Raw genomic sequence first — 27,450 nt, forward strand, 5'->3', positions numbered from 1 at the left:
TGTGCTGAGTTTGTTTGCCGGAAATGGGAAATTGTCAGATTTCTCCTCAGTGGGAGGAGAGCTGGTGATGTTATTTTGCAGAATCCCGTTATGAATGAGCTTTACTCTGTCTCTAACCCAGGATGCATCTGAGCTGGGAGCACTGGGTGTACAAGACTTATTTCTGAGCCCTGGAAATATCCGATTTGAACTAAACAGCTCTAACATTAGCAAAAGTGGAAAACAAAATTAATTAAGCGACTGTGCATTTAAATCACGATTGGAGAAAAGGACTTTATTATTTTTTTTATTGAAGTGTGAAATGTAACCGAGAGATTCTCATTGACATGAATTAACGGTGTCCATCAGTGCAAGGGAAATATTCACAAAACTCGGTTTACCGCTGGATTTATCAACCGTTCTGTTGATGATCTTCAAGGGGATCGCTTCATGTCCCACCACACAGGAGTAAGAAGCGCCGCTGGCCCACTCCTCCGCTGCAATGGATAACAGGCTGTACATGAAGAAGGAGCTATTGCCGTTCTCCGCCACCACCCCGGTGTTCTTGTAGTTCCCGGGATTCACCGGCTTGTCATTGACGGTCCACTTGACGAAAATCTCTCGTGGGGAGAAACCTCTCACTAAGCAGCTGAGGGAGACGAATCTCTGAGCGGAGACATCTTCTGCCGAGGGCAGCAGGACAGACACGGACGGTTCTCGCAGAAAACCTGCATAAAAATTACAATAACTGTTAATAAACTGGACAATTTCAGAGCCAAAAAAAACGCTGCTTAGATGTGAGAGAAATGCGATTTGTATTGAATCTTAAAAGTTTCCATTTTCCATTTTGGGATCTATCTGGCTTTCCAGCTCGGAGCAGGGTTGGATGTCGAAGAAATTGGGGTCTTCAAAAGCTGCTATTTTCTGGATAATAATGAACCTTTAAAGGGTTGCTAAATAGTATGGATTCTCTCTGGAAACAGGATTTCTAAACACTTTGACCTCTAAACAGTCTCAGTTCAGGCTGCCATGTTGACACTCCTGAGTTGGGAGGCTGTAGTCTTGTGCACCCCCTCATCTATGCAAACGTTTAGAAAGGACCAGGATGTGAGCATCAGCATGATGTAAACTTAAAATCTGACCTCGAGCAGGGGGGCGAACAGGAAGTTGGGGATGTGGTAGCCACCCTGGCAGTTTGGGTATATGTCCTGTAACCTTTGGTGAGAAGAGTTTGCATTGGTAATTGACACTGGATAAGTTAATAGCCCCCAGAGAAAGGTTATATTAACAAGTGCTCAGGCAAAGGGCCTAGGTCCTGGTGGGGTCATATGCTGGTGAGGTGCCGTGGTGAGGCTGCAGTGCCCGGTGGCAGCTGCCTTCCTTAAAACGGCCAAGGAGGAGGAGGAAGGTGAGATCAATTCACTTTGTGCCAACCATTTGTCCGCCGCCTGGGACCAGTAAACTGCTGTCAGCTGTCACCCGTCGTATACTTTTCCGGTCCAATGAATTCCTGCATCAGCCTAAACTGTTGTTTCCTAATAAACTTTTAAAAAATCTTAAATTTCCCGATGACCAGCTGACTGTCCTTTTCGGGATTTTGGCCCCCGAATCCAACATCTTACAGATACAATCCTTTTATCTGAGAACTTAAGGAGTTGGATTGGAAAGCTGCTTAAAGTTTACAGCACAGAAACAGGTCATTCGGTCCACCTGGTCTGTGCTGGTGTTTAAGCTCCACACCAAGCTCCTTCCACCTTTCTTCATCTAAATCCAATAGCACAGCCTTCAATTCATTGTTCCTACATTTACTTATCAATTTTCCCCTTAAAGTCTACAGGCCCAGAACGTTTAATTAGTGAAATTGCCAATCATATGAGACCATTAATACACTGGATTCTAAATGTTGACCCTAGCACTTAGCCTGGAAATAGACACAATGGCTCACTTATTGCTTCAATCTCACCGCTCACCTTGTTCCTTGTGGATGGAACTTCTTAAAGGAGTCGGCAGATCCTGATGGCTCACCACGCAGTAGAACTCAGCCCCACTCAGCCAGGCTTGTGTCGAGATGTTTACGTTGCTGACCACGCTGTCAGGATCCTCTCCCGGTTGGACGGCGATCTCTGATTTCAAAGGCTTCTTCTCTTGTGTCCAGGACACGAGGACTCCATAAGGAGCATTAGCAACGATGCAGGTTAATGTCACGGTCGCCTCCAGTAAGACCTGTTCTATTGGCGGTGGCAGTAGAGTAATTGTGGGATCATTGCGGCAGTCGTGATCACCTGTGAGACAGAAATGAAAATCAACCAAAGTTTCACCTTCAGAAGCAGGACAGCAGTATTCAGCCTTCACTCCCTGAAGGAGAATAAATCACCTTGGACATATCAACCTCTAACTATCGTCTTTAATCTTCTTTACACAATGGAAAACCAGCTTGGTCTGTGTAAATCGTTCTCATAATTTAAGTCCTTCAGCCCCGGTAACATTCTCATGAATCTATGTTGCCCCAGTCCCATTACAAATGTACCATTCCTGGGCCCTGGAATGCAGTACTGAAAGCCGTTTTATAAATAGGGTGGATGCACTTTCAAACACTCTATCCCGAAGCTGTTACCAGTGAAGGGTTCCAGACACCTTCTGCCTCTCCAAATGTGATCAGCTGACTCAGGGTAAAGCTAATGTCAAGTCCACCTCACTCACTCTGTGACGTCAATGTAGAGACGTGACGTGATAAAATCCTGAATGGTGAACAATCCGAATGCAGCCCTTACATCGGAATTAAACAATAACTACATGATAGTAAATTAGAAGTTGTTCCGTCTACTAACTCCAATAAATTCCTGATTTGATTAACATCGGAGAGCAGAATGATCTATTGCTTCCTCGGTTTGTATTTCTTACCCTCACACTTGGTGGCGTTTCGACTTTGGGTGACCCCTTGATGAGTGACCTGACAGGTATAGACCGCGTCGGTGAACCATTCCCCAGCGGAGACATTCAGCCGACTGGTCGCCGAGAAGGTCCCCTTCACTTCAAAGGCGGGAGAGGTGACAATTCCTGAATCCATGGGTTGTCCATTCTTCAGCCACTTCACGGTCATTGACTTTGGACGGAAATCGACGATTGAGCAGACGGCGGTGGCAAATTTGTTGGTTGTGATTTCTTCCCGGGAACTCACGGTGAGGAGAACAGTTGGAAGTAAGCCAGAAGAAGGGCCTTCAAAAAACACAGGTTAGCCATTTCTTGCAGAAGAAATTGATAACAGATACAATGAGTTCTTATATTTTAACAGGCTCTTTGCGGTCAATGGACACTAACCTGGAATTTCCAGGGATCAAAACGGTGCAGAGTACTATAAATGTATTATAACCAAGGTCCTATACAGGTCAATTACAGCCTTTCTGTTTCTCACAGGTTCCCCAACACTTACATTGCATTCCAATGCTCTTGGCTGAGCCGCTGTATTGAACCTCACACTTGATTTTGCTGCATTCCCCCTCTGACTCGGTGATGATTAACTGGCTGCTCAGGGTGAAGGTTCCCTTCTGGTTTCTCACTGACGGGTAAGTCTTAAATCCAGTGGTGATCGGCTGCCCATCTTTCTTCCAGGTCAGGCTAGTGATTTCTGGGGAGTAGTCCATCGCCAAACAGCCGTAGGTGACGGAGCCGTCGGTGTTGTGTTGCTGACAGGAGGAGACCAGGCTGTAGAGAGTGGGCGAAGACGGTGTCGCTGGGAAAGAATGGCCGATTGAGCAAGTTAGACTCTGTGATTTGTGATCATTAAGTCACCAAACAACTCAAAATTTGACTATAACTATAAACATATCCTAATATATTCCAACTAAAACCCACATCCACATTTGATCATTTATTATTTCCATCATTTGGTGATCCTCATCTGTCGAAACCTCTTTAGAAACCCACACCTCTTTTTCCGCCCCTATCCCATGACTAAAATAGAACATTTTGATGTCATCTGAATGACGTACCCTTCAGTGGATTAAGATGGAAGAGCAGAGGATTTCCCCCATTATTTCGCCACCATTTATTTCTCAATCAACAGCACTTGGTGATAGAGAAATTGTCTTGTCATTCATATCATTGCAGTTTGGAAATTGGCTCTGCTCAAATTGGCTGATGCCCCCTCCCTTCTCCACGTCCCCCCAAAACAAAGAATAGCAAAGACCCTTCGAAAGTACCTTTGTAATGGTACCTATATAATGACCATAGAACTCTAAACTGAATACCAGTTACAGTAAGTACGACATTTTCCAATCGTATATACATATGAACATGCGGATCAGTAGCAGGAGTAGGCCATTCTGCCTCTCGAGCCTCCTCCACCATTCACTCCGATCATAGCTGATTGATTGTGGCGTTAACTCCATATTCCCGCCTATTCTCCGCTAACCTTTGACTCCCTTGTCAATGAAGAATCTCTCTACCTCTGCCTTGAAATATTAATGACTTCTCCTCCGTCGCACTCTGGTGAAGAGAGTTCCAAACTTTCACTACCCTTTGAGAGAAAAATAAAATCTCCTCATTTCTGCCAGAATGGGAGACCTCTTATTTTTCAACTGTGTTCCCTATCGTTAGTCTCTCCCACAAGTGGAAACATCCTTTCAGCATCCACCCTGTCAATTTTCCCCAGGATTTTATATGTTTCAATAAAATCAGCTCTCATTCTTCTAAACTCCAATAGATACAGGCCCAGCCTACCCAAACTTTCCTCATAAGTTAACCGACAACACCTCCCAGTATCATTTGAATGAATATTCTCTGAACAGCTTCTAATGCTTTTATATCCTTTCTTAAAGGAGACTAAATCTGGACACAGTAATTCAGACGAGGTCTCATCAACGCCCTGTTAAACTATAGCAAAACATCTTTACTTTTATATTCTATTCCCCTTGTAATAAATGACAACACTCCCTTTGCCTTCCTCATCACTTGTTGTTCCTGCATTGTAACATTTTGTGATTCATGCACCAAGGGATCCATATCTTTCTGTACCTCAGGGTTCTGCAATATCTCTCCTTTTCAATAATATGCTGCTTTTGTATTCTTCTTGCCAAAGTGGACAAGTTTATATTTTCCCACATTATACGGCATCTGTCATTTTTTGCCAACTCCTATAATCTATTTATATCCCTTTGCTGACCTTTATCCCCTCTTCACCACTTACTTTCCTCTCTATCTTTGTGTCATCAGCAAATTTCGCAAATTCATTCAGTCCTTTCATTCAAGTCATTGATATAAATTGTAAATAGTTGAGGCCGCAGCATTGATCCCTGTGGCACTGCACTTGTCACAAAACCATGATGGATCTACATAATTGCATTTGGATTTTCTTAGTGACCCGTGATAGGATCCTTAATAATAAATTCCAGCATTTTCGCTCGGACAGATGTTAAACTAACTGGCCTGTCGATTCTTGCTTTCCCTTTACCTCCTTTATTTGATATAAAAGCCTCATTCACTATTTTCCAATCTGATGAGACCTTTCCACAATCTAGGGGAGTTTGGAAAATTAAAACCAATGCCTCTGCTATTTAAGCAACCACCTCGTTCAGGCCAAGATATTTGGCCAACTTCTCTGCCCATTTCCTTATTTTACTTTATTGTCCAATCCGTGTCCCGCGGCTGGATTGTGGCCCCCGAAGCCCCTCTATATGGACCCTGGAGCCGTTGTTCAAAATGCTGGTAAGGCGGGTAAGTGGAGTTCAAGATTTCTGGAAGGAGCTGCTCCTCCAATCACAGGCGAGCCTTCTATCCCGTTAGCTGCTGATAGGCCCGCTAGTCAGCCTATCAGCAGTAAAAGTGGGAGACAAACAGGTTGTGTTTGGAGGGGCAGCGACCACCCTCTGGAGAAAGGCGCAGGGAGCCAGGGGCAAGCGCACAGAGACATTGTCTCCCTTTTATGCCAGGTACTGAGTGCCTTTCCCCGGGAATGGAAAGGATTTCAGGAGGAGGAGAGACAATGAGAGAGAGAGAGAGAGGGAGAGAAAGAGAGAGTGGGGCCCAGGGCGCCTGGGGCCTCGGCTCGCAACTGCTATCGCCCGGATCTCCCCGCTATAGCCCGGCTCTCAGCCCTTCCCCCACCCTCCGCCTCTCTGCACCCTTAAACACCTGGCTCTCTGCCCTTTCCCCTCGGGTCTCTCTGCCCTTTCCGCCCCGGCATCTCTGCACTTTCCCCCCCCCGCAACTTTGCCCTTTCCCCCTCGCCTCTCTGCCATTTCTCCCCCAGCTCTCCGCACTTATTCCACGGCTCTCTGCCTTTCCCCCCTCAGCCTCTCTTCCCTTTCCACCTCCCGCCTCTCTGTCCTTCCCCCCCCGCCCTTTCCCCCTCTGCCCCTAGCCCTTTCCCCTTCTGCCCCTCGCCCTTTCCCCTTCTGCTGTCCCCCCTCCCGCCTCTCTGCCCTTTCCCCCTCCCGCCTCTCTGCTCTTTCCCCCACCCGCCTCTCTGCTCTTTCCCCCTCCCGCCTCTCTAACCTTTCCCCCTCTCCGCTTCTCCCTCCCGCCTCTCTGCCCTTCTCCCTTCTACCTCCCTTCCCTTCCCCCTCCCGCCTCTCTGCCCTTTCCCCCTCCCGCCTCTCTGCCCTTTCCCCCTCCCGCCTCTCTGCCCTTTCCCCCTCCCGCCTCTCTGCCCTTTCCCCCTCCCGCCTCTCTGCCCTTTCCCCCTCACGCCTCTCTGCCCTTTCCCCCTCCCGCCTCTCTGCCCTTTCCCCCTCCCGCCTCTCTGCCCTTTCCCCCTCACGCCTCTCTGCCCTTTCCCCCTCCACCCTCTCTGCCCTTTCCCCCTCCCGCCTCTCTGCCCTTTCCCCCTCCCGCATCTCTGCCCTTTCCCCCTCCCGTCTCTCTGCCCTTTCCCCCTCCCGCCTCTCTGCCCTTTCCCCCTCCCGCCTCTCTGCCCTTTCCCCCTCCCGCCTCTCTAACCTTTCCCCCTCTGCCCTCCTCCCTCCCGCCTCTCTGCCCTCCTCCCTCCCGCCTCTCTGCCCTCCTCCCTCCCGCCTCTCTGCCCTTCTCCCTTCTACCTCCTTTCCCTTCTCCCTTCTACCTCCCTTCCCTTCCCCCTCCCGCCTCTCTGCCCTTTCCCCCTCCCGCCTCTCTGCCCTTTCCCCCTCCCGCCTCTCTGCCCTTTCCCCCTCCCGCCTCTCTGCTCTTTCCCCCTCCCGCCTCTCTGCCCTTTCCCCCTCCCGCCTCTCTGCCCTTTCCCCCTCCCGCCTCTCTGCCCTTTCCCCCTCCCGCCTCTCTAACCTTTCCCCCTCTGCCCTCCTCCCTCCCGCCTCTCTGCCCTCCTCCCTCCCGCCTCTCTGCCCTTCTCCCTTCTACCTCCTTTCCCTTCTCCCTTCTACCTCCCTTCCCTTCCCCCTCCCGCCTCTCTGCCCTTTCCCCCTCCCGCCTCTCTGCCCTTTCCCCCTCCCGCCTCTCTGCCCTTTCCCCCTCCCGCCTCTCTGCCCTTTCCCCCTCCCGCCTCTCTGCCCTTTCTCCCTCCCGCCTCTCTGCCCTTTCTCCCTCCCGCCTCTCTGCCCTTTCCCCCTCCCGCCTCTCTGCCCTTTCCCCCTCCCGCCTCTCTGCCCTTTCCCCCTCCCGCCTCTCTGCCCTTTCCCCCTCACGCCTCTCTGCCCTTTCCCCCTCACGCCTCTCTGCCCTTTCCCCCTCCCGCCCCTCTGTCCTTTCCCCCTCCCGCCTCTCTGCCCTTTCCCCCTCCCGCCCCTCTGCCCTTTCCCCCTCCCGCCTCTCTGCCCTTTCCCCCTCCCGCCTCTCTGCCCTTTCCCCCTCCCGCCTCTCTGCCCTTTCCCCCTCCCGCCTCTCTGCCCTTTCCCCCTCCCGCCTCTCTGCCCTTTCCTCCTCCCGCCTCTCTGCCCTTTCCCCCTCCCGCCTCTCTGCCCTTTCCCCCTCCCGCCTCTCTGCCCTTTCCCCCCAGCTCTCTGCACTTACTCCACGGGTCCCTGCACTTTCACCAGGCTCTCTGACCTTTCCACCGACGCTCATCACTCCATTCGGCCATGCTCCACTTTCTGACACTGTGAGGATTCAGGCCTCGCTTCCAAGTCTCTCTTCCCTGCAGGTCCCGCCCTCCCACACACCGATTTAGGAAAAGTGATCTAGTAAGTGAGCATGTGCATGATTGACAGTGAGGGTGGCTGAGTGACAGAGTGAGGGTGGGTGGCTGATTGCATGAGGGTGCGTGGGTGAGTGAAGGAGTGAATGAGGGTGGGTGGTGAGTGAGCGAGGGTGGGTGTCTGAAGGTGGGTGAGTGAGGATGGATAAGTGAATGAGGGTGGGTATTTGAATGAGGGTAGATGAGCGGGTGAGTGAGGGTTGGTGGGTCTGTGAGGGTGGGTGTGTGAGTGACGGTGAGTGGGTATGTGAGGGCGGGTGGATGAGTGTGAATGAAGCTGGGTGGATAAGGGTCAGTGAGGGTGAGTGATGGTGGGTGAGTGAGTAATTGATGGTGAGTCAATGAGGGTGTGTGAAGGTGGGTGAGGGTGGATGAATGAGGGTGTGTGAGGGTGGGTGAGTGAGGAGTGCGAGTGAGTAAGGGCGAGGGAGTGAGGGTGAGGGAGTGAGGGTGAGTGAGTGACTGTGGGTGAGCGAGGGTCAGTGAGTGAGGGCCAGTGAGTGAGGGTGAAGAAATGATGGTGAGGGAGCGAGGGTGTGTGAGTGAGGGTGAGTGAGTGAGGGTGAGTGAGTGAGTGAGGTTGAATGAGTGAGTGTGAGCGAGTGTGAGTGAGTGAGCGATGGTGAGTGAGGGTGAGTGAGTCAGTGTGAGGGAGTGAGGGTGAGTGAGTGAGTGAGGGTGAGTGATTGTGGGTAGTGAGGGGGCCCAGGTGCAGGAGGCTCATCAAGGCGATGTTTCTCCGGATGATTTTCTGCTCCGGCTCAGCTTTCCATTTCCTGTCGTCCACAGCCGAGCTGGGGGCACCTCCATTCGGCTCCACCACCTCCACCTCCTCCTCTTCCTCTCCATCGATCCTGTCCCGATTCTCCATATTGATCAGCTTTCAGTAACACCGGCTGTGTAAAGTCAGACAGCAGTGTAGATCGCTGGCCAGCTGCTTTAATGCCGATGCCTTTCTTTGAGAAACCCATGTCAGTGTGCGAATAGGCAGACTGAGGGGGCTGGAGGGGACGGTTACAGCAAAACCAGGATGGGCCATGCAGGCTTCTTGCACCAAGTGTGCACCAGTATTGGGGATCCGCCACATCCCTCCCTTTTTTTTGTTTCTATATGTTTGGTTCAACACTTGGAAATTCTCCACATATATAGTGATGTCACCTGTGTAATTTCATTTTACACAACAGGTCCTCAGAAATGGAGCAATGAACATGCATGCAGCTTCACGGATTTTCATTCTGCAATTAGTATTTTCAGCCCACTTCTGTGTGTGATAATGTGTGTGTGTGAGAGAAAGAGAGAGAGAGAGTGCATGCAAGTGTATGTGTGTTTTTGAGAGAGAGAGAGACAGAGACGGAGTGTGTGTGTGTGTGTGTGTGTGTGAGATAGGGAGTTTAATTGTGAGAGTGTGTGAAATGGAGAATTGTGTGTGGGAGAGAAAGACTGCGTGTGCTTGTGAGTGTGGGAGAGAGAGAGAGAGAGAAAGAGAGAGTGTGTGAGAGGGGGAGAGTGTGTTTTTCTGTGCGTGTCATAGGGAGTATAAGTGTGAGAGTGTCTGAGATAGAGAAATGTGTGTGAGAGAGAGAGTATGTGTGTGTGAGAGAGAGTTGCTGTGTGTGTGTGTGAGAGAGAGCGACTGTGTGCGTGTAAGAGTTAGAGAGAGAGAGAGAGAAAGAGAGTGTATAGGGGTGTGAGTGATTGGTAGTATAAATGTGTGAGAGAAAGTTCGTGAGGGAGCGAACGTGTGTGTGTGTGGGAGAGAAAGAGTGTGTGAAAGACAGAGCCAGTGTTTGTGTCAGAGAGAGAGAGAATAAGAGAGAGTGCATGTGTGAGTGAACAAGTGTGTGTGTGAGAGGGAATGTGTTTGTGTTTCTGTGTGCGTGACAGAGAGAATGGAGAGTGTGTGCATGTGTGTGAGTGTGTATGTGTGTGGGAGAGAGGGTACATGTATGTGAGAGAGTGGTTGTGCGTAAAAGAGGAGTGTGCGTGTGTGTGAGAGAGAGTGCATGTGTGAGAAAGAAAGAGTGCATGTGTGTGTGAGAGATAGTGTGCACGTGTGTGAGTGTGTATAGTTGAGAGAGTATGTGTATGAGAGAATGTGAGTGTCTGTGTGAGAGTGTGTGTGAAAGAGAGAGGAAATGTGTGAGAGACAGAGTGTGTGCATGTTAAAGAGAATTTGAGTGTGAGAGGGAGAATGTGACAGTGTGTGTGAGTGTGACAAAGTGAGTGTGCATGACAGAGAGAGTGAGCGAGTGAGGGTGTGTGGTTAAGAGACTGAGTGTCGAGGTAGATCAGCCATGATCTTACTAAATGGAGGGCAGGATCGAAGGGCCGATATCCTCTCATTCTCTCATTTCTGTCATTCATGCCCTGCAGACGGCAATCGAATGACTCAGTTTTTGATGGCGGCTCCTTTTCCCCAAATCCCCCGCGGCTGGTTGTTGGGAGCGGGAGCCTGGTCATTGTCCATTTCAATCGTTTAAATAACTCGCAGCCTCTGATCAGATCAGAACAGGCGCTGCTCTCTGGAGCCTCACTGTCACTCCCTGATTCTGTTTGTTCTGAATTTGTGCTCAAGTTCAGCTCACTCACGTTCAATGATTTTCTGATACTCAAAATGCTGAAACATAATTAATTGATTAAAATTTATACATGTTCTCTCCAGAAATATTGTTAAAAACAATTAACGTTCGTCATTTCAACCGAGCAATGGAACAATTTATTTTCACAGATCTGGCTCAAGAACTCACAGCCAGTTAGTTCGATGCTGATTCAGTTTGTTTGACCTCTGCAGGGAGAAGACTCTCAGGTCAGTAACAGGACAAGTTAAGATATGGATTAAAGCCCCCACTCCTCCCCCAGTACACTCCTGTCATCAGCTGCAAGGGTGGGATTCAACAGAAAGCCAACTCTCCACTCAACTGTCAAACACACCGGGTCAGGTACAGCACTGGTTTGATATAAAATAAAACTCCCTCCACATTGTCCTATCAAATATGCCCAGGAGAGAGTTCAATCCGGTTTTGATATAAATGCTGTGGCTGCAAGAGGCGGTCAGAGGCTGGGAATTCTCTGGCGAGTAATTCAACTCCTATTGCCCAAAGACAACTCACCATATACAAGGCACAAGTCAGGACTGGGATGGAATAGATTTCACTTACCTCAATGAGTGAAACTTCAAAAAACCCCAAGAAACTCGATACTATCCGGGACAAAGCAGCCCACAGAATTGGTACCCCATCCACTACCTGAAACATTCACACCCTCCCCCACAGACGCACAGTGACTGCAATGTGTACCATATACAGGATGCACTGCAGCAACTCGCCAAGGCTCCTTCAGCAGCACCTTCAAAACCCGCAACCTCTCCTAACTAGAAGGACAAGGGCAACAGGTGCTTGGGAACACCTCCACCTATACGCTCCCCTCCAAGGCACCCACCATCCTGACTTGGAATGATATCGCCGTGCCTTCACTGTGAATACATCAAAATCCTGGAGCTCCTTTCCTAACAGCACTGTGAGTGTACCTGCAGCTATTCAAGGAGGTGGCATTTCAACACTTCCTCAAGGGGTAATTAGGGATGGACAACAAATGCTGGCCTTGCCAGCGACCTCAACATCCTATGACAGGATTAAAAATAAGATACAGGCTAATTTCCTACTCCACACTGTCCAACCAAAGAGGTCAAGGACTACTACAGCACGGATTAAAATAGGATAAAACTCTCTCTGCATTGCCTAACCGAACACTCCCAAGACACATACATCACTGGTTTAAAATCGACCAAATCTCCTTCGACAGTCTGTCTGTCGTTTCTGAATTGTCCTTTCTGACTGTCACAATGGGTTGGGTATCTCATTTCTGAGGCGCCTGGTCAAAAAGTCAAACTTTCACATTTCTCACAAATACAAGTTTTTTGAAGAAATAAATCAAATTGCACTTCTTGAAATCCAGGAGAGCGAACCAGAAGGTTAACAACCAGTCAGGAAGATTCCTGGTTCCAGCACAGTGACCACGCGCACAGAAACAGAACAGACACAAATGGTGCAACAATCAAGTTCCCAGCAGATAGATCTGTTCAATCTGTCCATTTCATTCAAGCTGTTTGATTCCAATTGATGAACGGTCAATTTACTACAATTATTCCACAACTTCTTTGAAATTAATCTGATTTTCATTTCAAAATTCCCTTTTAAGTCCATCTAATTCTCCCTGATCTGTCTCAAATCTCCAAATAATATAGGATTTAAGTTACCCTGAAAATGAGCATAGCAAAAATTACAGGTTCAAGATAATTTGGTGTCCGTAACAGAGACTCAATGACAGGGTAAGAATTAAACAAATCAGGAAACACTCACATTGAAAACCGATTACCCACTGATTTGATTTGATTTTAGGTATGAATAGAACCAATAAAATCATCGAGGCGAAACACCTTATCGAGCTGAGCACAGCTGAGTAAGAAAAGTACTCTTTTCTAAATTAATTTTGGATACAATTAAAAATTCTCTCCACTGAGATTTTGCATTCACCATAATGACCAGTATACTATTTAATTGTTGGAGCACATTTATGTTGAATTAATTATCACTAATATTATATTGTAAGCTAATTATCTTGTTATTGTCAATTCATTTTCTTGTCAGCTGATTTTTACTCTATAATATTAAAAATGGTTTTCAAAAATTGAAAACCTGTTTCTCCCTGGTACTTTGTGAAATAATTGGGGTTTATTTAAATCAACCTGACACTGAAACAATGTTAAACAATAAATTTCAAATTGCTAGATGTTAACGTTCAGGCAAGTGTATCAATTTTACTTAAATCTAAGCACGATTTACTATTTTACTTCTACTTCTACTGCACTGTTTTAACCAACAATATTGTAAGCTATGCGTGTTTCTGAACGCATTGAGAAATCATAAATTCCATCTATTCTCATCGAGTAATTCACAGGGCGAATTTATCAGTAGAATATTTGAAATACTTTCAAATCTGGCCGGGGTCACATCGCATTAAGTGTCTATGAGCTGCAACATCATCTGTTTGCTAAATGAAGCTTGTCTTAACTCCAAACTATATGTAAAAAAATGTTCCTGGCAGTTACTTATTATCAATAAAATTGTTCCCTAGATAACAATCCCTATTCTTTAATTGTTACATATATTGTTCATTGAAAGAAGATCCAAATTGATCAATATAAAACTTGATGAGAACAATTCATTCAGATCATCTGCGATACTGAAATATAATCAGCAAATTGAATCGAGATTTTGTTCTTCAATTTAATATTTAATAAGAATTAAGCATGAATCTCAGATATAATCTGTTCTTCTCCTATAATCCTATCCTGTGTACAGCACAGCTATGGTAGACAGGATGTTGTTATTAAATTCAAAACTAACATTAATGTTTGTAATTAAATTAATCTGTTCTAATTTCAAGCTTTTCCTTGTCAATCTCTATTCATATGCAGCCTGCACCTTCCTACAGTTCAAAAAAAATGTAAGAACAATTCATTTACTGCCAACGAATTCTACCCCCCCACCCCCCCCCCCACGCCCCCCCCAGAAAACTGTTTAAGATTAGATTAGTGAAAATTGTCTCGTTATCCAAATCCCAACAACATTGAAGGAATAATATGGTTACGGCTGCACAGAAAGAATGTAATAACTGGATAGACATATTGCCAAGCTGAAATGTCAAACTCCTCTTTAAGTCAATGCAAACGTTATCAGGGATATAAAAAATAATTCAAAATCCCTTGTGAAATTGACCAAATCTGTAGAATCAGTATATTCTTATTGAAATTATTTCATGCATAATCACAAAATGTTTCCAGCCTAAAAACTTTCCCAATCATGTTAATTGTGCGCAGTGCACAACAAAATTATGAAAGGCGATTAATGATCAATTATGATAATATGAAAGCTGTTCAGCCAATATGGAGAAATATTACCACATTATAATTGTTTGAATTGTAATAATTTTACTCTACAACTTGAAAACTTGTTAATTATATAGTTTCTGATTGCAGTAACGAATTATGTTCTGAATGAGCGTCATAATCCATGGTTTAGTTTAATCTGCAATTATCACTTAAAATAAAGACAAAATGTTCTAACACATCTTTAAACGCTTTTTTCCCCATTTCTGAAACCTGTCTGTTTTCTGCCTACAATCGCGCTTCAAGCAGATACAAACGCGTAGGCTGTTTTCATTCAATCACAAAACGTGTAACCGCTCAATGTCACCGAATTTCAACAATGCAGAAACAATGCAGAACCGCCAAGCCGTTTCACAAATTCTACTAATTCAAAGCCACCCAGACACACAATATTCTCGGGAGAAAAACACCAAATCACATCACTGAGGGGCTGAAACCCGTTTCATGGAGAACCAGCTCAATTGTACAAACACTTCCAACAGAATCCAATGTAACATTGCAAGAAAATCTCAATATCGAATCCAGGCAACACGCTCGTCACTAAATAAATGAATAATTAAACTAAACGGAAATATGGAATAATGTCAACAGCATTGTGAGTGGGCGGAACATGTTCAATAAATTAATACTGAAACTTAAGCATATTTTGTTAATATTGGGTTTGATTTCAAACCTATTTAAACCATTGTGCAACAGACGGTAAAACCCGCAGGCGTTCGATGTCACCGAGATTAAACATTGCAGAAACGTCAAATTGTTTTAACAAACGTTAGATATTTCAAGTCGCCCGGCCACACATTATCCTCAGCAGATAAACACCAAATCACAACAACCAGGGACCGAATCCCTCAGCAGCACCATTTGTCAAGGCACAGTGGAATTATATAACTCAATTTAAGCAGAATCACATGAAACATTGTAAAAGAATCTGCATACAGAATTCACCAAACCCACGTTTCAATGAACGAATGAATTATTAAAATAGACAAGAATATAAAGCAAAGACTCAAGTAAAACAATCACTAAATAAATGTGTGGTTCTTACCTGCAGTCACCGTCACCATGGTCCCTTGTGCCCAGTAGCCCATAGCGTCACAGTGTTACACTCCCTGGGCTGTGCCATACAATAACTGTCCCTGCACGAAAAAGACAGAAATCCACCATTATTTTAAATATTCATAAGTCAGAGGCAAAGTAAGATCACGATGAATCTTCGCGAAATTATATTTGCGTGTGTAGATATCTTTAGCTATTCATCAATGATCCTCATGTTTTATAATTCAGACTAACACATGAACATGTTACTGAAATCACCAACTGATGAACGGATAATTATCACAGTTTTTCAATTTTATACCACGTTTTTTGGGCAGTTCTGGGCATAAATAATACTTCACTGTAAATATAGCAGGATTGTAAAAGCAAGCACTGACCCAGGCAGACTCAATTAGTGCTGAGGGGTTTTTGTATTGACAGTAACTGCTGTGCCATCCAGTATATCACAGTGAGACACACCATGTCAAATACTGCGGCAGACTGTTCTCTGTAAATACAGAGATTTAATCTCACTGCGTTCTCAAAAACCTGATTCCGACTCGCTTTCGAGTGAATCAGTGAGACATTTCAGCTTGTACTGGTCATTATACTTATCAATGTGATTGGAATTCTTTCAAAACCTCTTTGCAGATTTAGCGTGTCCGTCAACACTCACAAAACGGAAGACTTATATCTTTTCACAAACCAATATTACCTCTACCCATTATTTTATTTAAATTTGATTTTCTTTGGCGTTCCTGCTGTGTTAGTGATCGCGAATTTGAACAAACTCCTTCTCTGAGGTTTTTGTATGAGGATGTCGCTGTGCACAGCACTGTGACCCACTGCTGTAGTATCACAGTGAAATACACCCGCACAAAAACTGCACCCACTCTCTGTTCAGTGCTGGCTCTCAATATTCACTTCAAATAGACGTTTACTTCTGATCTAGAAGTGGAATTCATGCAGCAGTTTACAAAATTGAACGAAAAGAGACTCCCTCCAAGTATCAGATATATTAAAATGAACATTATATCCAGGTCTGTAATTGCGGAAACTGTTATCAGTAAATATAAACACAACCAAAAGCTCAGCTCATTACATCGACTGGTTTGCTAGTTTTACTGTTAAATTTGCTGTGCTACTTATGTCAGGAGCGCCTTGTTGTCTGGTCCTGATCATTACAGTTAATATTACATTTAAAACAAGTACTGACCGTCAGGTTATGATGGAAGTTGTTGAGTCCCTGTAGATCGTTTCTTGTTCGGGTCCAGCCCTGGTTCCTCTCGCTGTGGACTCCTGCACAGTAATAGATGGCGGTGTCCTCAGTCTTCAGGCTCGTCATGTCCAAGGAGAAGATGCTCCTTGAAGTGTCTTTGGACGCAGTAAATCGACCCTTAATTCCTGCGGCGTAGTATTCGTACGATGAACTATAGTAGCTAACCAGCCACTCCAGCCCCTGTCCGGGAACCTGTCGGACCCAGTACATGTAGTTGCTGCCAAGATCGAAGCCGCTGGTTTTACAGGTCAGTCTCAGGGAGCCTCCGGGACGCCCGGTCTCTGCCTCTGGCTGAGTCAACACAACCTCCGACTGGACACCTGTAAAAATATATCAAAAACCCAGAGGATTAATCCTGGTGAAATGATTCCTGACTCTCTAACATTCCAGAGAGAGACTAACACTGAGACAGTAACAGTGAGAGACTTGGACAGTAAAAACTACTCACGGGATAAGAAAGTCAGCAACAAACTGAGAGAAATCGCCGACCTCATCCTTCTGCTCATTTGGGGAAAACTGTTCTGTCCAGAACTCAGTGAACAAACCAGCTCCCGGACTGTTGGATTCCGGCCCCAGTGAGCGGCATTTAAATACCCGGCAGAAGGGGGCGGGTTTCCAGGCGCCGCCTGTTGATTCCCTGGTGGAGGCGGCGACTGGATCCACGCCCCACCTTCCACACCCCCAACAGAATGGGCTCAGATATTTACAATAGGTTATTGTTAAAAGTGGACATTTTATCTGTATCGGGATATTTGGCTGAATGGATTCATAGTAATGTCTCCAGTGGTTCTAATGGTGAAATTACAGTTGAGCATCTGTTAATAAAAATATAAATCCATTGAAAATTAAGCCCATTTATTTCTACTCCACTTCACAAGGCGTTGAACCAAAAAAATTAAATTATATTATCAGGGAATAAAGGGACTGTCATTCTGTTTTGCAGCAACTCCGAGTCTCTATCTCATTACCACAATAAAGTGTCATCAGTCACAGGAATTATTATTGATTTATGTAACTAAATGCGGGGGATGAACAAAGTGATTCTATTTACAGTGTGGGTGGCTATCGCTGTACAATTTGGGTCCGGAGATAAGAAAAATCTCCTCACATTATATAATGTCTCTCATTGCATTTCTCGAACTGCCCCTGACCCTCTGACAGCCCTTTGAAAATTAGCGGTAAAAGAAGCCCGCCTGCCTGATAATTAAACAGTAAGTTTACACAGAAACGTAAAATTTACATCGACTTTTGACAAGAGAAGTTAATGAATCAGAACGGACACGGAGATCAGCACAGTTATCCTTCAGCATCCAAATCACTGCAGCTAATTTTAATGGCCACCGGCTGTCTACCATTCACTGGCATTGGGAACACAGGATATCAGGACTTTGCGGCATATTACACAATATCACAAGAATAAATGTTTTATCTTCCACTGAAGCGGGTCATGAACTGATCATTTCTCCACTCATTGGCAGCTATGAGAGGGACTGTTCAATAATCGAAATCAGCACAAATTAAACTGTACAGTTCACGGTGCTAATCAGGTATAAGAGATCCTTCAGATTAAATGAGGTGCACAACTCGGATAATATTCAAGGAATTCCTGCGGGTTCAAGACAATTCTATGATTTTCTTTTAATTTAATTTCTTTTACTTTTTTTTGCCATTCTACTCAAATCATTAGACAGGGGGATTGGTACCATCAACATCGCTCTCTCGCACTTCATGAAGTTCTTAATAAACCGGCTTTAATAACTGGAATGTCCTTTACTTAGAAATAATATAAATTAAATAGTATACGGCCAATTTCCTGATCGTGTTTAACCTCAGCGAACACGGCATTCATTAAAATATTTCCTTAGATGAAATGCCATTTAAAATGTGCCTTTCGTGTGCGACAGAAACATTTATTGTTTGAATGGCTAAATCCCATTTTCTTCATTCATATCCAGGCTAATCTGCCCCACACAGTATTTGGCAGCAAGCCAGCCGGCTGCAGTCAGGGACGCTCGAATGTCCAATGTTGTTTACAGGAAGCATCTGCGGGTTTGTGCAGTAAATGAAAGATCTGTTTCCTCAGTACTGACCGCTTGGCTGCCAGCCAACTTCAAACCCTTAACATTGTCAACAAGGCCTATTTATAACAAATCTACCCAGCAACAACACTGGAGTCAGCTTTATTTTTTAAATTGTGAACTTATGTGGACTGTGCCCAGCTCTCAGGAAAGATAAGTTATCCAGCTTCTCTGACACCCTGTCAGCATCAATGGCTCATTGGAGGATCTCTCCAACACATCATAATATTGTGATGGATGGATATATGGAAATAATTACAGGCAGATTATCAGAGATGACTCATAGAGAGGGTACATTTTGTTACAGTCAAACATGTGTGATTTCTTTGCCCCTTTACTCTTTCACGGGATGTGGGAGTCACTGGCAAGGCCATCATTTGTTGCTTCTCCCTAATTGCCTTTGAACTGAGTGCCTTGCTGGGCCATTTCAGAGGGCAGTTAGAGTCCACCTTATTGCTGTGGATCTGGAGTCACATGTCGGCCAGACTAGGTCCAGTGGCAGATTCCCTTTCCTAAAGGACATTAGTGAACCAGATTAGTTTTTTCCACAATCGATGATAGTTTCACGGTTCCCTTCACTGAGACCAGTTTTCAATCCCAGGTTTATTGTTGAATTTAAATTCCACCAGCTGCCATGGCGGGATTTGAATTCGTGTCCCCAGTAGAATAGCTTGGGTCTCTGGATTACTCGTCCAGTGGCATTAATACAACACCACCGTCTGCCAAAGAATGGAGGGATGGCTGCAGTGATGCAGGAATGAATGATAGTTGGATGCCTGAACATTTTGCTGAAGGGATCAGTGAATTAATTGATCGATGTATCGATAGGCGCGTCTGGATGATGCTGTTTTACCTTCTCTTCTTGGTGCTTGACTATTTCAAACCTTGAAGCAGGTCCAGTATTTCATTTGTGTCAGTCCAATACCTTCAGTCCCTCCAGATTTTCTGGATGTATTCCATCCCCAGGGTATCGAGCTGAACGTCACCAAGAGAAGGCTGGAGATGTCCCTGCGGTACTGATGATTCTTCCCTGCTGATGGGGAATCATCATCTTTCAGACAGAAAGCGCGTACATAATTTGGTTTAGGATGGAGGATTGTAATATTTGGAACATGTGGTCCTTTCATGTAAAACAAAGCATTCAACACATCCTCACCCAAATTAGCGAAGACATTACTCACTGGAGAGCCGCATTAATTTACAGTCAGGTCCGGGTAGTTTTATTTATACCATCACTTTACAAATCCTCACGCACTCCAGTTATATATCAGGAGTTTCTGTGTGATGATGAGTGATTACTTGTCAATAAAGCGCGGAGGCTGCTGGGTAGCTGCTCATTATCCTCGGTCTGAATTAATTCCATTTGCCACTGAATTCTGGGACAGATGTGATTCCTTGCTGACAGAATGGTCAATGTGATCTCAATCAATGTTAATGATAATAAATGAATTGCAAATACACTTTGTATGGAAGAAAATGATGAAAATGCTTGGCTCATGCAATTCTTAATCTTTGTGAATGGATGATAATTGCTGATTATAATTATTTGTCTTGTGAATTGATGGTAATTGGTGAATATAATTATTTATCTTTGTGGGTTGATGATAATTGGTGAATATAATTATTTATCTTTGTGAATTGATGATAGTTGGTGAATATCATTATTTATCTTTGTGAATTGATGCCAATTGGTGAATATACGTATTTATCTCTGTGAATTGATGATAATTCTTAAAGACAATTATTTACCTTCGTGAGTTGATAATAATTGCTGTTGATAATTATTTATCTTTCTCAGCCTTAACGAACTTATTCTTCTCTGCTGAAAGATAAGATCCGTTCCACAGGAGGTGAATGATGCAAAAATCACCACATTATCTGAAAACAAAGCCGACAGGTGAGGCTGCAACAACTACAGGGATATCTCACCCATGGAGTTACGGGGAAGGCCTTTGCTCGGGCCATGCTTTAAAGACTTCATCTGGTTGCAGGCTGAAGCACAATGTGATGTTCTTATCGGAAGCTATATTCTGGACATGATTTGCTCCACACGCTGGACACCGTCAGCAGAGCACCACTCGAGAAGATTTTTGGGAAAATTGGCTGTTCACCAAAGCGCCTCAGTCTCATTCACTCCTTCCATGACAACATGCACTGCACTGTACAGACTGATGATTCCACTTCCGACACATTCGGAGTGAAGAATGGAGTGAAACAGGCCTGTGTCCAATCCCCACTCTGTTGGGCACCTTCTCCATGCTGCTGATCTTTGTCTTCCCTGTAAATATGGACGGAGTCGACTTGCACTCGATCAGACCACAAGCTCCAAAATCTATAAGACTGAAAGCGAAGACATAAACACATTGAATCTTGATCAGAGAATTCCTCCACGCTGATAACTCTGTCATCAAAACGGAAACTCATCCACAAAGACTGATGGACTGTCTCTCCCATGCCTGTAATTTGTTCTCCCTAACAATAAGCAGGGAGAAAACCGTGGTCATGGGATAAGGTGTTGCATTTCTGTCATTGATCACACTAAATAACAAACCGATGGAAGTAAATTCTGCTCCCTAGGTTCCATGGCGATAGGCAGCCTGTTCCTTGCTGCAGAACTTGATACCCGTATGGGGAAAGCAGCTGCCACCTTTGGCTGACTCATGAAACGCCCCTGGACTAACATCAAACTGGCCCTTAGGACCAAGCTGATGGTTTATAAGGCCTGCGTTCTCAGTACCTTTATCTATGGCTGTGAATCATGGACGAATTACAGTTATCAAGAAAAGAAGCTCCACAATTTCCATCTTCACTGCCTGCTGCGCATTTTGGGTATGTACTGGCAGGATAAAGTCACGAATGCAGTGGTACTGTCAAAGGCAGAGCTCCCAAAACTGCAGAACTCATCAAACAGAAGCGGTTTTTGTGTCTTGGGAACGTTCACAGGATGGAAGATGGTCACATAAACAAGGACTTTCTGTAAGGTGAGGGAGCCTGAGGCAGACGACCAGTGGGACGCCCAAAGCTTCGCTTCAAGGATGCTTGAAGTCAAGGCCCTAAATACCGATTATCACAACTGAGTGTCACTAACTGACGACTGAGGAAAATGGCGACACCTCCTGTGGTTTGGCGTGAACCACCACGTTGACCAGTGGCTACAGTGGCTTGGTAATCCAGGCTAACATCGGGAAATAAAAGAAGCCACAACGACATTTTCTAGCTTCATGTGCAGCACTTGTGGCAGAACCTGCCTCACAATAATTGGCCTCCTGAGAAATTAGCACATCGGAAATGGCTTTGTTTCCATTGTGTGTCTGTGACCTTTCATAGATGGAAGGTTGTCCAGGATCTTCATGAAATTCAGTTGCAAACAATGTGATTTGCTTCTCCCTCTCTTTCTCTCCCTCCCAATCTCCTTCAGACACACACACACACACAGACCAAGATGGCATCTTGTGCTTCAACTTAAGATCGCACCTTGGCTTCTTGGGAGGCTCCGTAGCCCTTAGCTATTGAATAAAATGACCCTAACTGTCTTTCAGGTGGTATCACGAACCAATAAACTCTTCCCAACACTATGATTGTTGAGCTGGATATTAATGCTCCCATGGTCTCTGTACAGTGCCCTGGTCAACATCCCTCCCTTTGATCAAGATGAACAAAGTTACATCACCAGGAATTTGGCCGCTTTACTCTGGTGCTGACTTTAACGTGCGCAAATCAGCCACGTCCACCTGCAATTAGTTGAATTTTGTTAAATTTTGACACCACCTCCCACAGAAGGCGATGTGGTGTGACACCTGGGGAAGTGGATTCTTGATACAATAATGTAAAAGATCGAACCTGACAGCGACATTTTCACAGTAGCTGCAATTGCAAAGTTTGGCCAGCAGATGGATGTGAAATCTTGATGGACACATTCTATGAAGCAGGCATTCTCTCAATTAATACTGCACTGGACCCCCTCTCTGTCTTTGTAAATTGGACTCCATCTATTTTTGTGTTAGACCAAACACTGTCTCTCTTTATATTTCAAAGTACCCTGTTTCAATTAATACTGAATCAGTCAACACCAATATTTATATCACACAGTCTGGAAGTTCCCAATTCAAACCGGATCGGATTTACCTCTGTAGTCCTGTCACATCCAGTCGCAAATGGTGGCAGACAAGTAAACAAATAACAGGAGAATGGGGCTCCACAAAGCTGTGGGTCTGGAGTTATATGTATGGGAGGTGGTGATGTGCTGGTATTCTCACTGGGCTAGTAAATCGCTGGGGGTCTGGGTTTGAATCCCACCACGGCAGGTGGTGAAATTTGAATCGAAAAATCTAATGATGACCATGAAACCATTGTCGTAAAAACCCGGCCGAACAAGCCACACTGTTCTCAAGGGGGCAATTAGGGACGGGCAATAAATGCTGGCCTAGCCAGCGCCACCCCCATTCTCATGAAGGAACAAAAAAAAATGTAGGCCAGACTGGGTAAGGACGGCAGGTTTCCTTCCCTAAAGGGCATCGGTGAACCAGGTGGATGTTAAATATAATCGAATATCGTTTCATGGTCACCATTATTGAGATGAGCTTTCAATTCCAGATTTATTAATTGAATTTGGATTCCACATGCTGCCATAACGGGATTCAAACCCCTATCCCCAGGGAAAAGGCCTGGATCTCTGGGTTACTGATCCAGTGAAGTTCCCACTGCATGATCATCCCTCCCATGTTATACAGGATCCTGGTTCCATTATTAATTCCCTGGGAACTACTTTATTTCTATTGTGCTGGATCAGGCCTCTGTTTGTATTAAAATAGACCCTATCTCATTAATGTTCCACTGGAAGCCATCTCAGTTTGTATTGCACTGGATTCTTTCTCTGTTATATTACACTAGGCCCTGTCTCTGTTTATGTTATATTAAATCTTGACTATGTCTACATTATAATGGTCATTGTAACTACGGCACTAGGCTATGTTTCTGAAGAAGAGTCATATGGACTCGAAACATTTAACTCTGTTTCTATCTCCACAGATGCTGTCCAACCTGCTGAGTTTGTCCAGCATTTTCTGTCTTTATTTCAGATTTCCAGCATTTGCAGCATTTTGCTTTTATCTATGCCGCTGTTTAAATTATGGCTGCATTACTCCATGTTTCTGTGAGATGGAGAGATAATATTATAAATAAAGACGTTAGGCTAGAAATCGGTATCTGGCAGTAGCCTGAAAGGATGGTATCGGATCGGCCGTATATGCTACGCAGCACTTGATATTCATTTTCAGTGCAGTCAGCAGAATTAGATTTCAGATATCCCTTCTTCTCCAGTGCCAAAGGCCAATTTCCCACCTATGGAGTGGTATGTGTAGGAGGATGCAGGGCATTGTGTTCCCATGTGCTTGTTGCCCTTGTTATCCTGGGAGGTGGAGGTCACAGGTATGGAAGTTGTTGTTGAAGAGGCCTTGGTGAGTTGCTGCAGTGCATCTTGTGGATGACACACACTGCAGCCACTGTGTATTGGTGGCGAAGGGAGTGAATGTTTAACTCCTGAATGAGGAGCCTAACAAGGGGTTGATTTCCCCTGGTTGGTGTGGAGGTTCTTGAGTGTTGCTGCAGTTACGTTCGTCAAGGAAAGTAAACAATTTCCAACAGACATCTGACTTGCAGATTTGCAGATGGTGAAAGGCTTCGGGGAATCCGGAGGTGAGTTATTCGCCACAGAATCCCCAGCCTCTGACCTACTCTTGTAGCCACAGTATTTATATGGCTGGTCCAGTTCAGTTTCTGTTCAATGACACCTGCACAACGTTGATGGTGGGTTTCAACGACGGTAATGTCTTTTGAATGTCATGTGGAGATGTTTGGTTTCTTTGTTGGAGTTGGTCATTGCCTGGAACTTGTGTGCCGCTTATATCACTTGCAACTTATCAGTGCAAACTTGTCCAGTTCGAGATGCAATAAGTAAGGACGGTTTCATTATCTGATAGGTCATAAATGGAACTGAACACTGTGCAAATATGAGCGAACATCCCCATTCTTGATCCAGTGATGAAGGGAAGGTCATTGATTAAGCTGCTGAAGATGGTTGGACCAAGGACACTTCTCTGAGAGACTCCTGGAACAATGTCCTGGTGCTGAGATGATTGGTCTTCAACAACACAACATCTTCTTATTCGCTAGGTGTGACTCCAGCCAATGGAGAAACTTGCCCCTGATTCCCATTGACCTGACACTTTCCAAGGCTTCCTGATGCCACACTCAGTCAATAGCTACTTTGAAATCAAGTACTGAAGCACTCATACATCATGTCTGGAAGTTCGCTCTCTTGTCCATGTTCAGACCAAGTTTACAATGAGCTTTGATGCTGGCTGATCCTGGTGGATCCAGTCTGAGCTTTGGTGAGCAGGTCGGCGACACCTTCAGTCACTTTACTGATGATTGAGAGTAGAATGATTGAGCTGCAAGGGGACGGACCTGATCTGTTGTCCATTACGTACAGTGTTCTAGCTTCACGCTATGGTTCATTATTTTCAGGTATGCCTGGTCTTGCTTCTGACCTGCTGGCCTACATTCCTCATTGTTCCCAGGCTGGATGTTAGACTAATAGACTCATAGACGTTTACAGCACAGATGGAGGCCATTCGGCCCATCGTTTCCGCCCCGGTAAACAAAGATCTGACTACACTAATCCCATTTTCCCGCACTTGGCCCATAGCCCTGGAGGCTATGGCAGCTTAAGTGAACATTTAAATCCTTCTTAAATGTTACTAGAGTTTCTGACTCAGCCACCCTTTTGGGCAGTGAGTTCCAAATTCCTACCACCCTCTGGGTGAAAAAGATTCTCCTCAACTCCCCTCTTAGCCTTCTACCTCTTATATAAAATCTCTGCTCTCTGGTTTTTGACCCCTCTACTAATGGAAAAGGTGCCTTCCTATCCACCCTATCTATGCCCCTCAGCACCCCCTCAACCATCGTTGCTCCAGGGAAAAGAGCCTCAGCCTATCCAATCTTTCCTCATAGCTCAGACCCTCGAGCCCAGACAGCATCCTGGTAAATCTCCTCTGCACTCTCTCCAGTGCAGTCACAAACTTCCTAGAAATGTGATGACCAGAACTGCACCCAGGGCTCCAGTTGTGGCCTAACCAACGTTTTATACAGTCCCAGCAAAACCTCCCTGCTCTTGTGTTTTATGCCTCAGCTAATAAAGGCAAGTAACCCATATGCCTTCTTAACCACCTCATCTACCTGCTCTGCTACCTTCAAGAATCTGTGGATAGGCACACTAAGGTTTGAGTGAGAGATATTCTAGTCCTTGAGATTACAGGTTATGATTGAATGCAACTATCCTGCTGTTAATGACCATCAGTATCTCGTTGATGCTAAGTTTTGAGCTGCTGGATCTGTTCTGAATGTATCCCGTTTAGCACAGCGGCAGTGCCGCACAACACAATGGAGAATGTGCTCAGTGTGAATACCGGCCTTGGTTTCCGCAAGGACAGTGCAGGGGTCAATCTCACCTATATCGATAGTGTGATGGGCCGGAGATCAGGTAAGGTTTTCCCTCGTGTTGGCTCTCTAACCATCTTTAGCAGGTCCATTCTTGCAGATACATCATTCAGGACTCATCCAGCTCCGGTATTCATGGTCTTGTCAAATGGTAATTGATTTTGCAAATTCACGGCACATCCGTTGCCCTTGCTACCCTCAGTGTTTCTTCCATGCAGTGCTAAAGTTGAAAGAGTACAGATTCATTAGCTGAGGGAGGGCAATAGGTGGTAATCACCAGGAGGTATCTCCACCCATATCTTATCTGGTTCTGTGGGACTTCAATCTGGTGTCAATATTGCTGCACTCCACCATGTCTCTGTTCATATTATACTGGGCCTGCCTCATTGTTACTGCTCTAGTCCGTGTTTCTGTTTCTGTAATACTAGACCCTGTCTCAGTATTGCTGCTCTCCGCCATGCCTCTGTTCATACTACACCCGGCCTGTCTCATTGTTACTGCTCTAGTCCATGTTTCTGTTTCTGTAACACGGGACCCTGTCTCAGTAATTGCTGCACTCCACCATGTCTCTGTTTATATTACACTCAGCCTGTCTCATTGTCACTGTTCTAGTCCATGTTTCTGTTTCTGTAACATTAGGTCCTGTCTCAGTTATTTATGTAATTGTCCTCTGTTTATATTACATTTGTATTTTACCTTAATTTATTGCAGTAGACCCTGGAAATAGGAGTTAAATGGTTTAATTTAAACAGCTGCAAGATATGAGAGGCCTGTGGATCATGAACACAAATCTGGGATGCAGGAAGGACAAGTCATAACATCTAAATAGGCACCCATGATAATTGTTCCCACCATCTTGCTGCCTTATCTTCACTATTTCCACCCCAGCCAATTTCCACATTATTGCACTTGTGCAGTGCAGTAATAACCGAGGCAGGGTCTAATGTAATTTAAATACAGATATGATCTAGCACAGAACTGAGACAGCTTCTACTGAAATACAGAGATATTTCTAGATTAATATATACAGAGACAGGTCAATTATAATATAAACAGAGACAGGGCCTTGTTTAATAGGAGCAAAGACAGGGTCTAGAGTAATATAAACAGAAACAGGGTCCAGTGTAATATAAATATAGACAGGGTCTAGTGTATTATAAACATACAGGGCCCAGTTTAATATAAACAGGGGCAGGGCCTACTGCAATATAAACAGAGATCGAATCTAATGTAATATAAACAGAGACAGCGTCAAGTGCAAAATAAACAGACATGTCGAGTCTAATATTAACAGAGACATGCCGAGTGTAATATAAACAGCGACATATCAAGTGTAATACAAACAGGGACAGAGCCTAGTATAATATAAACAGAGACATGGTCTAATGTAATGTAAACCGAGACAGGGATCAGTGTAACATAAGCAGAAACAGGGTCTAAAGTAATATGAACCGGGGCAGGGCCTAGTGCAATATAAACAGAGACAGCGTCTCATGCAATATAAACAGAG

At 44.9% G+C, this 27,450-nt stretch overlaps 1 gene segment (V, D, J or C); it reads right to left on the reverse strand.

Moving 5' to 3' along the window:
* Window positions 1-261: 261 nt before the first annotated feature.
* The window catches only part of LOC144698106 (Ig heavy chain C region-like), a 336,262-nt gene continuing 309,073 nt past the window's right edge, over window positions 262-27,450 (reverse strand). Inside the window, 3 exon segments of the C gene segment in view lie at window positions 262-707; window positions 1,950-2,261; window positions 2,881-3,195. Coding sequence covers window positions 319-707; window positions 1,950-2,261; window positions 2,881-3,195 — 1,016 coding nt within the window.

This window comes from Cetorhinus maximus, chromosome 23, assembly GCF_964194155.1.
Source record: "Cetorhinus maximus chromosome 23, sCetMax3.hap1.1, whole genome shotgun sequence".
In the NCBI taxonomy this organism is placed as follows: domain Eukaryota; kingdom Metazoa; phylum Chordata; class Chondrichthyes; order Lamniformes; family Cetorhinidae; genus Cetorhinus; species Cetorhinus maximus.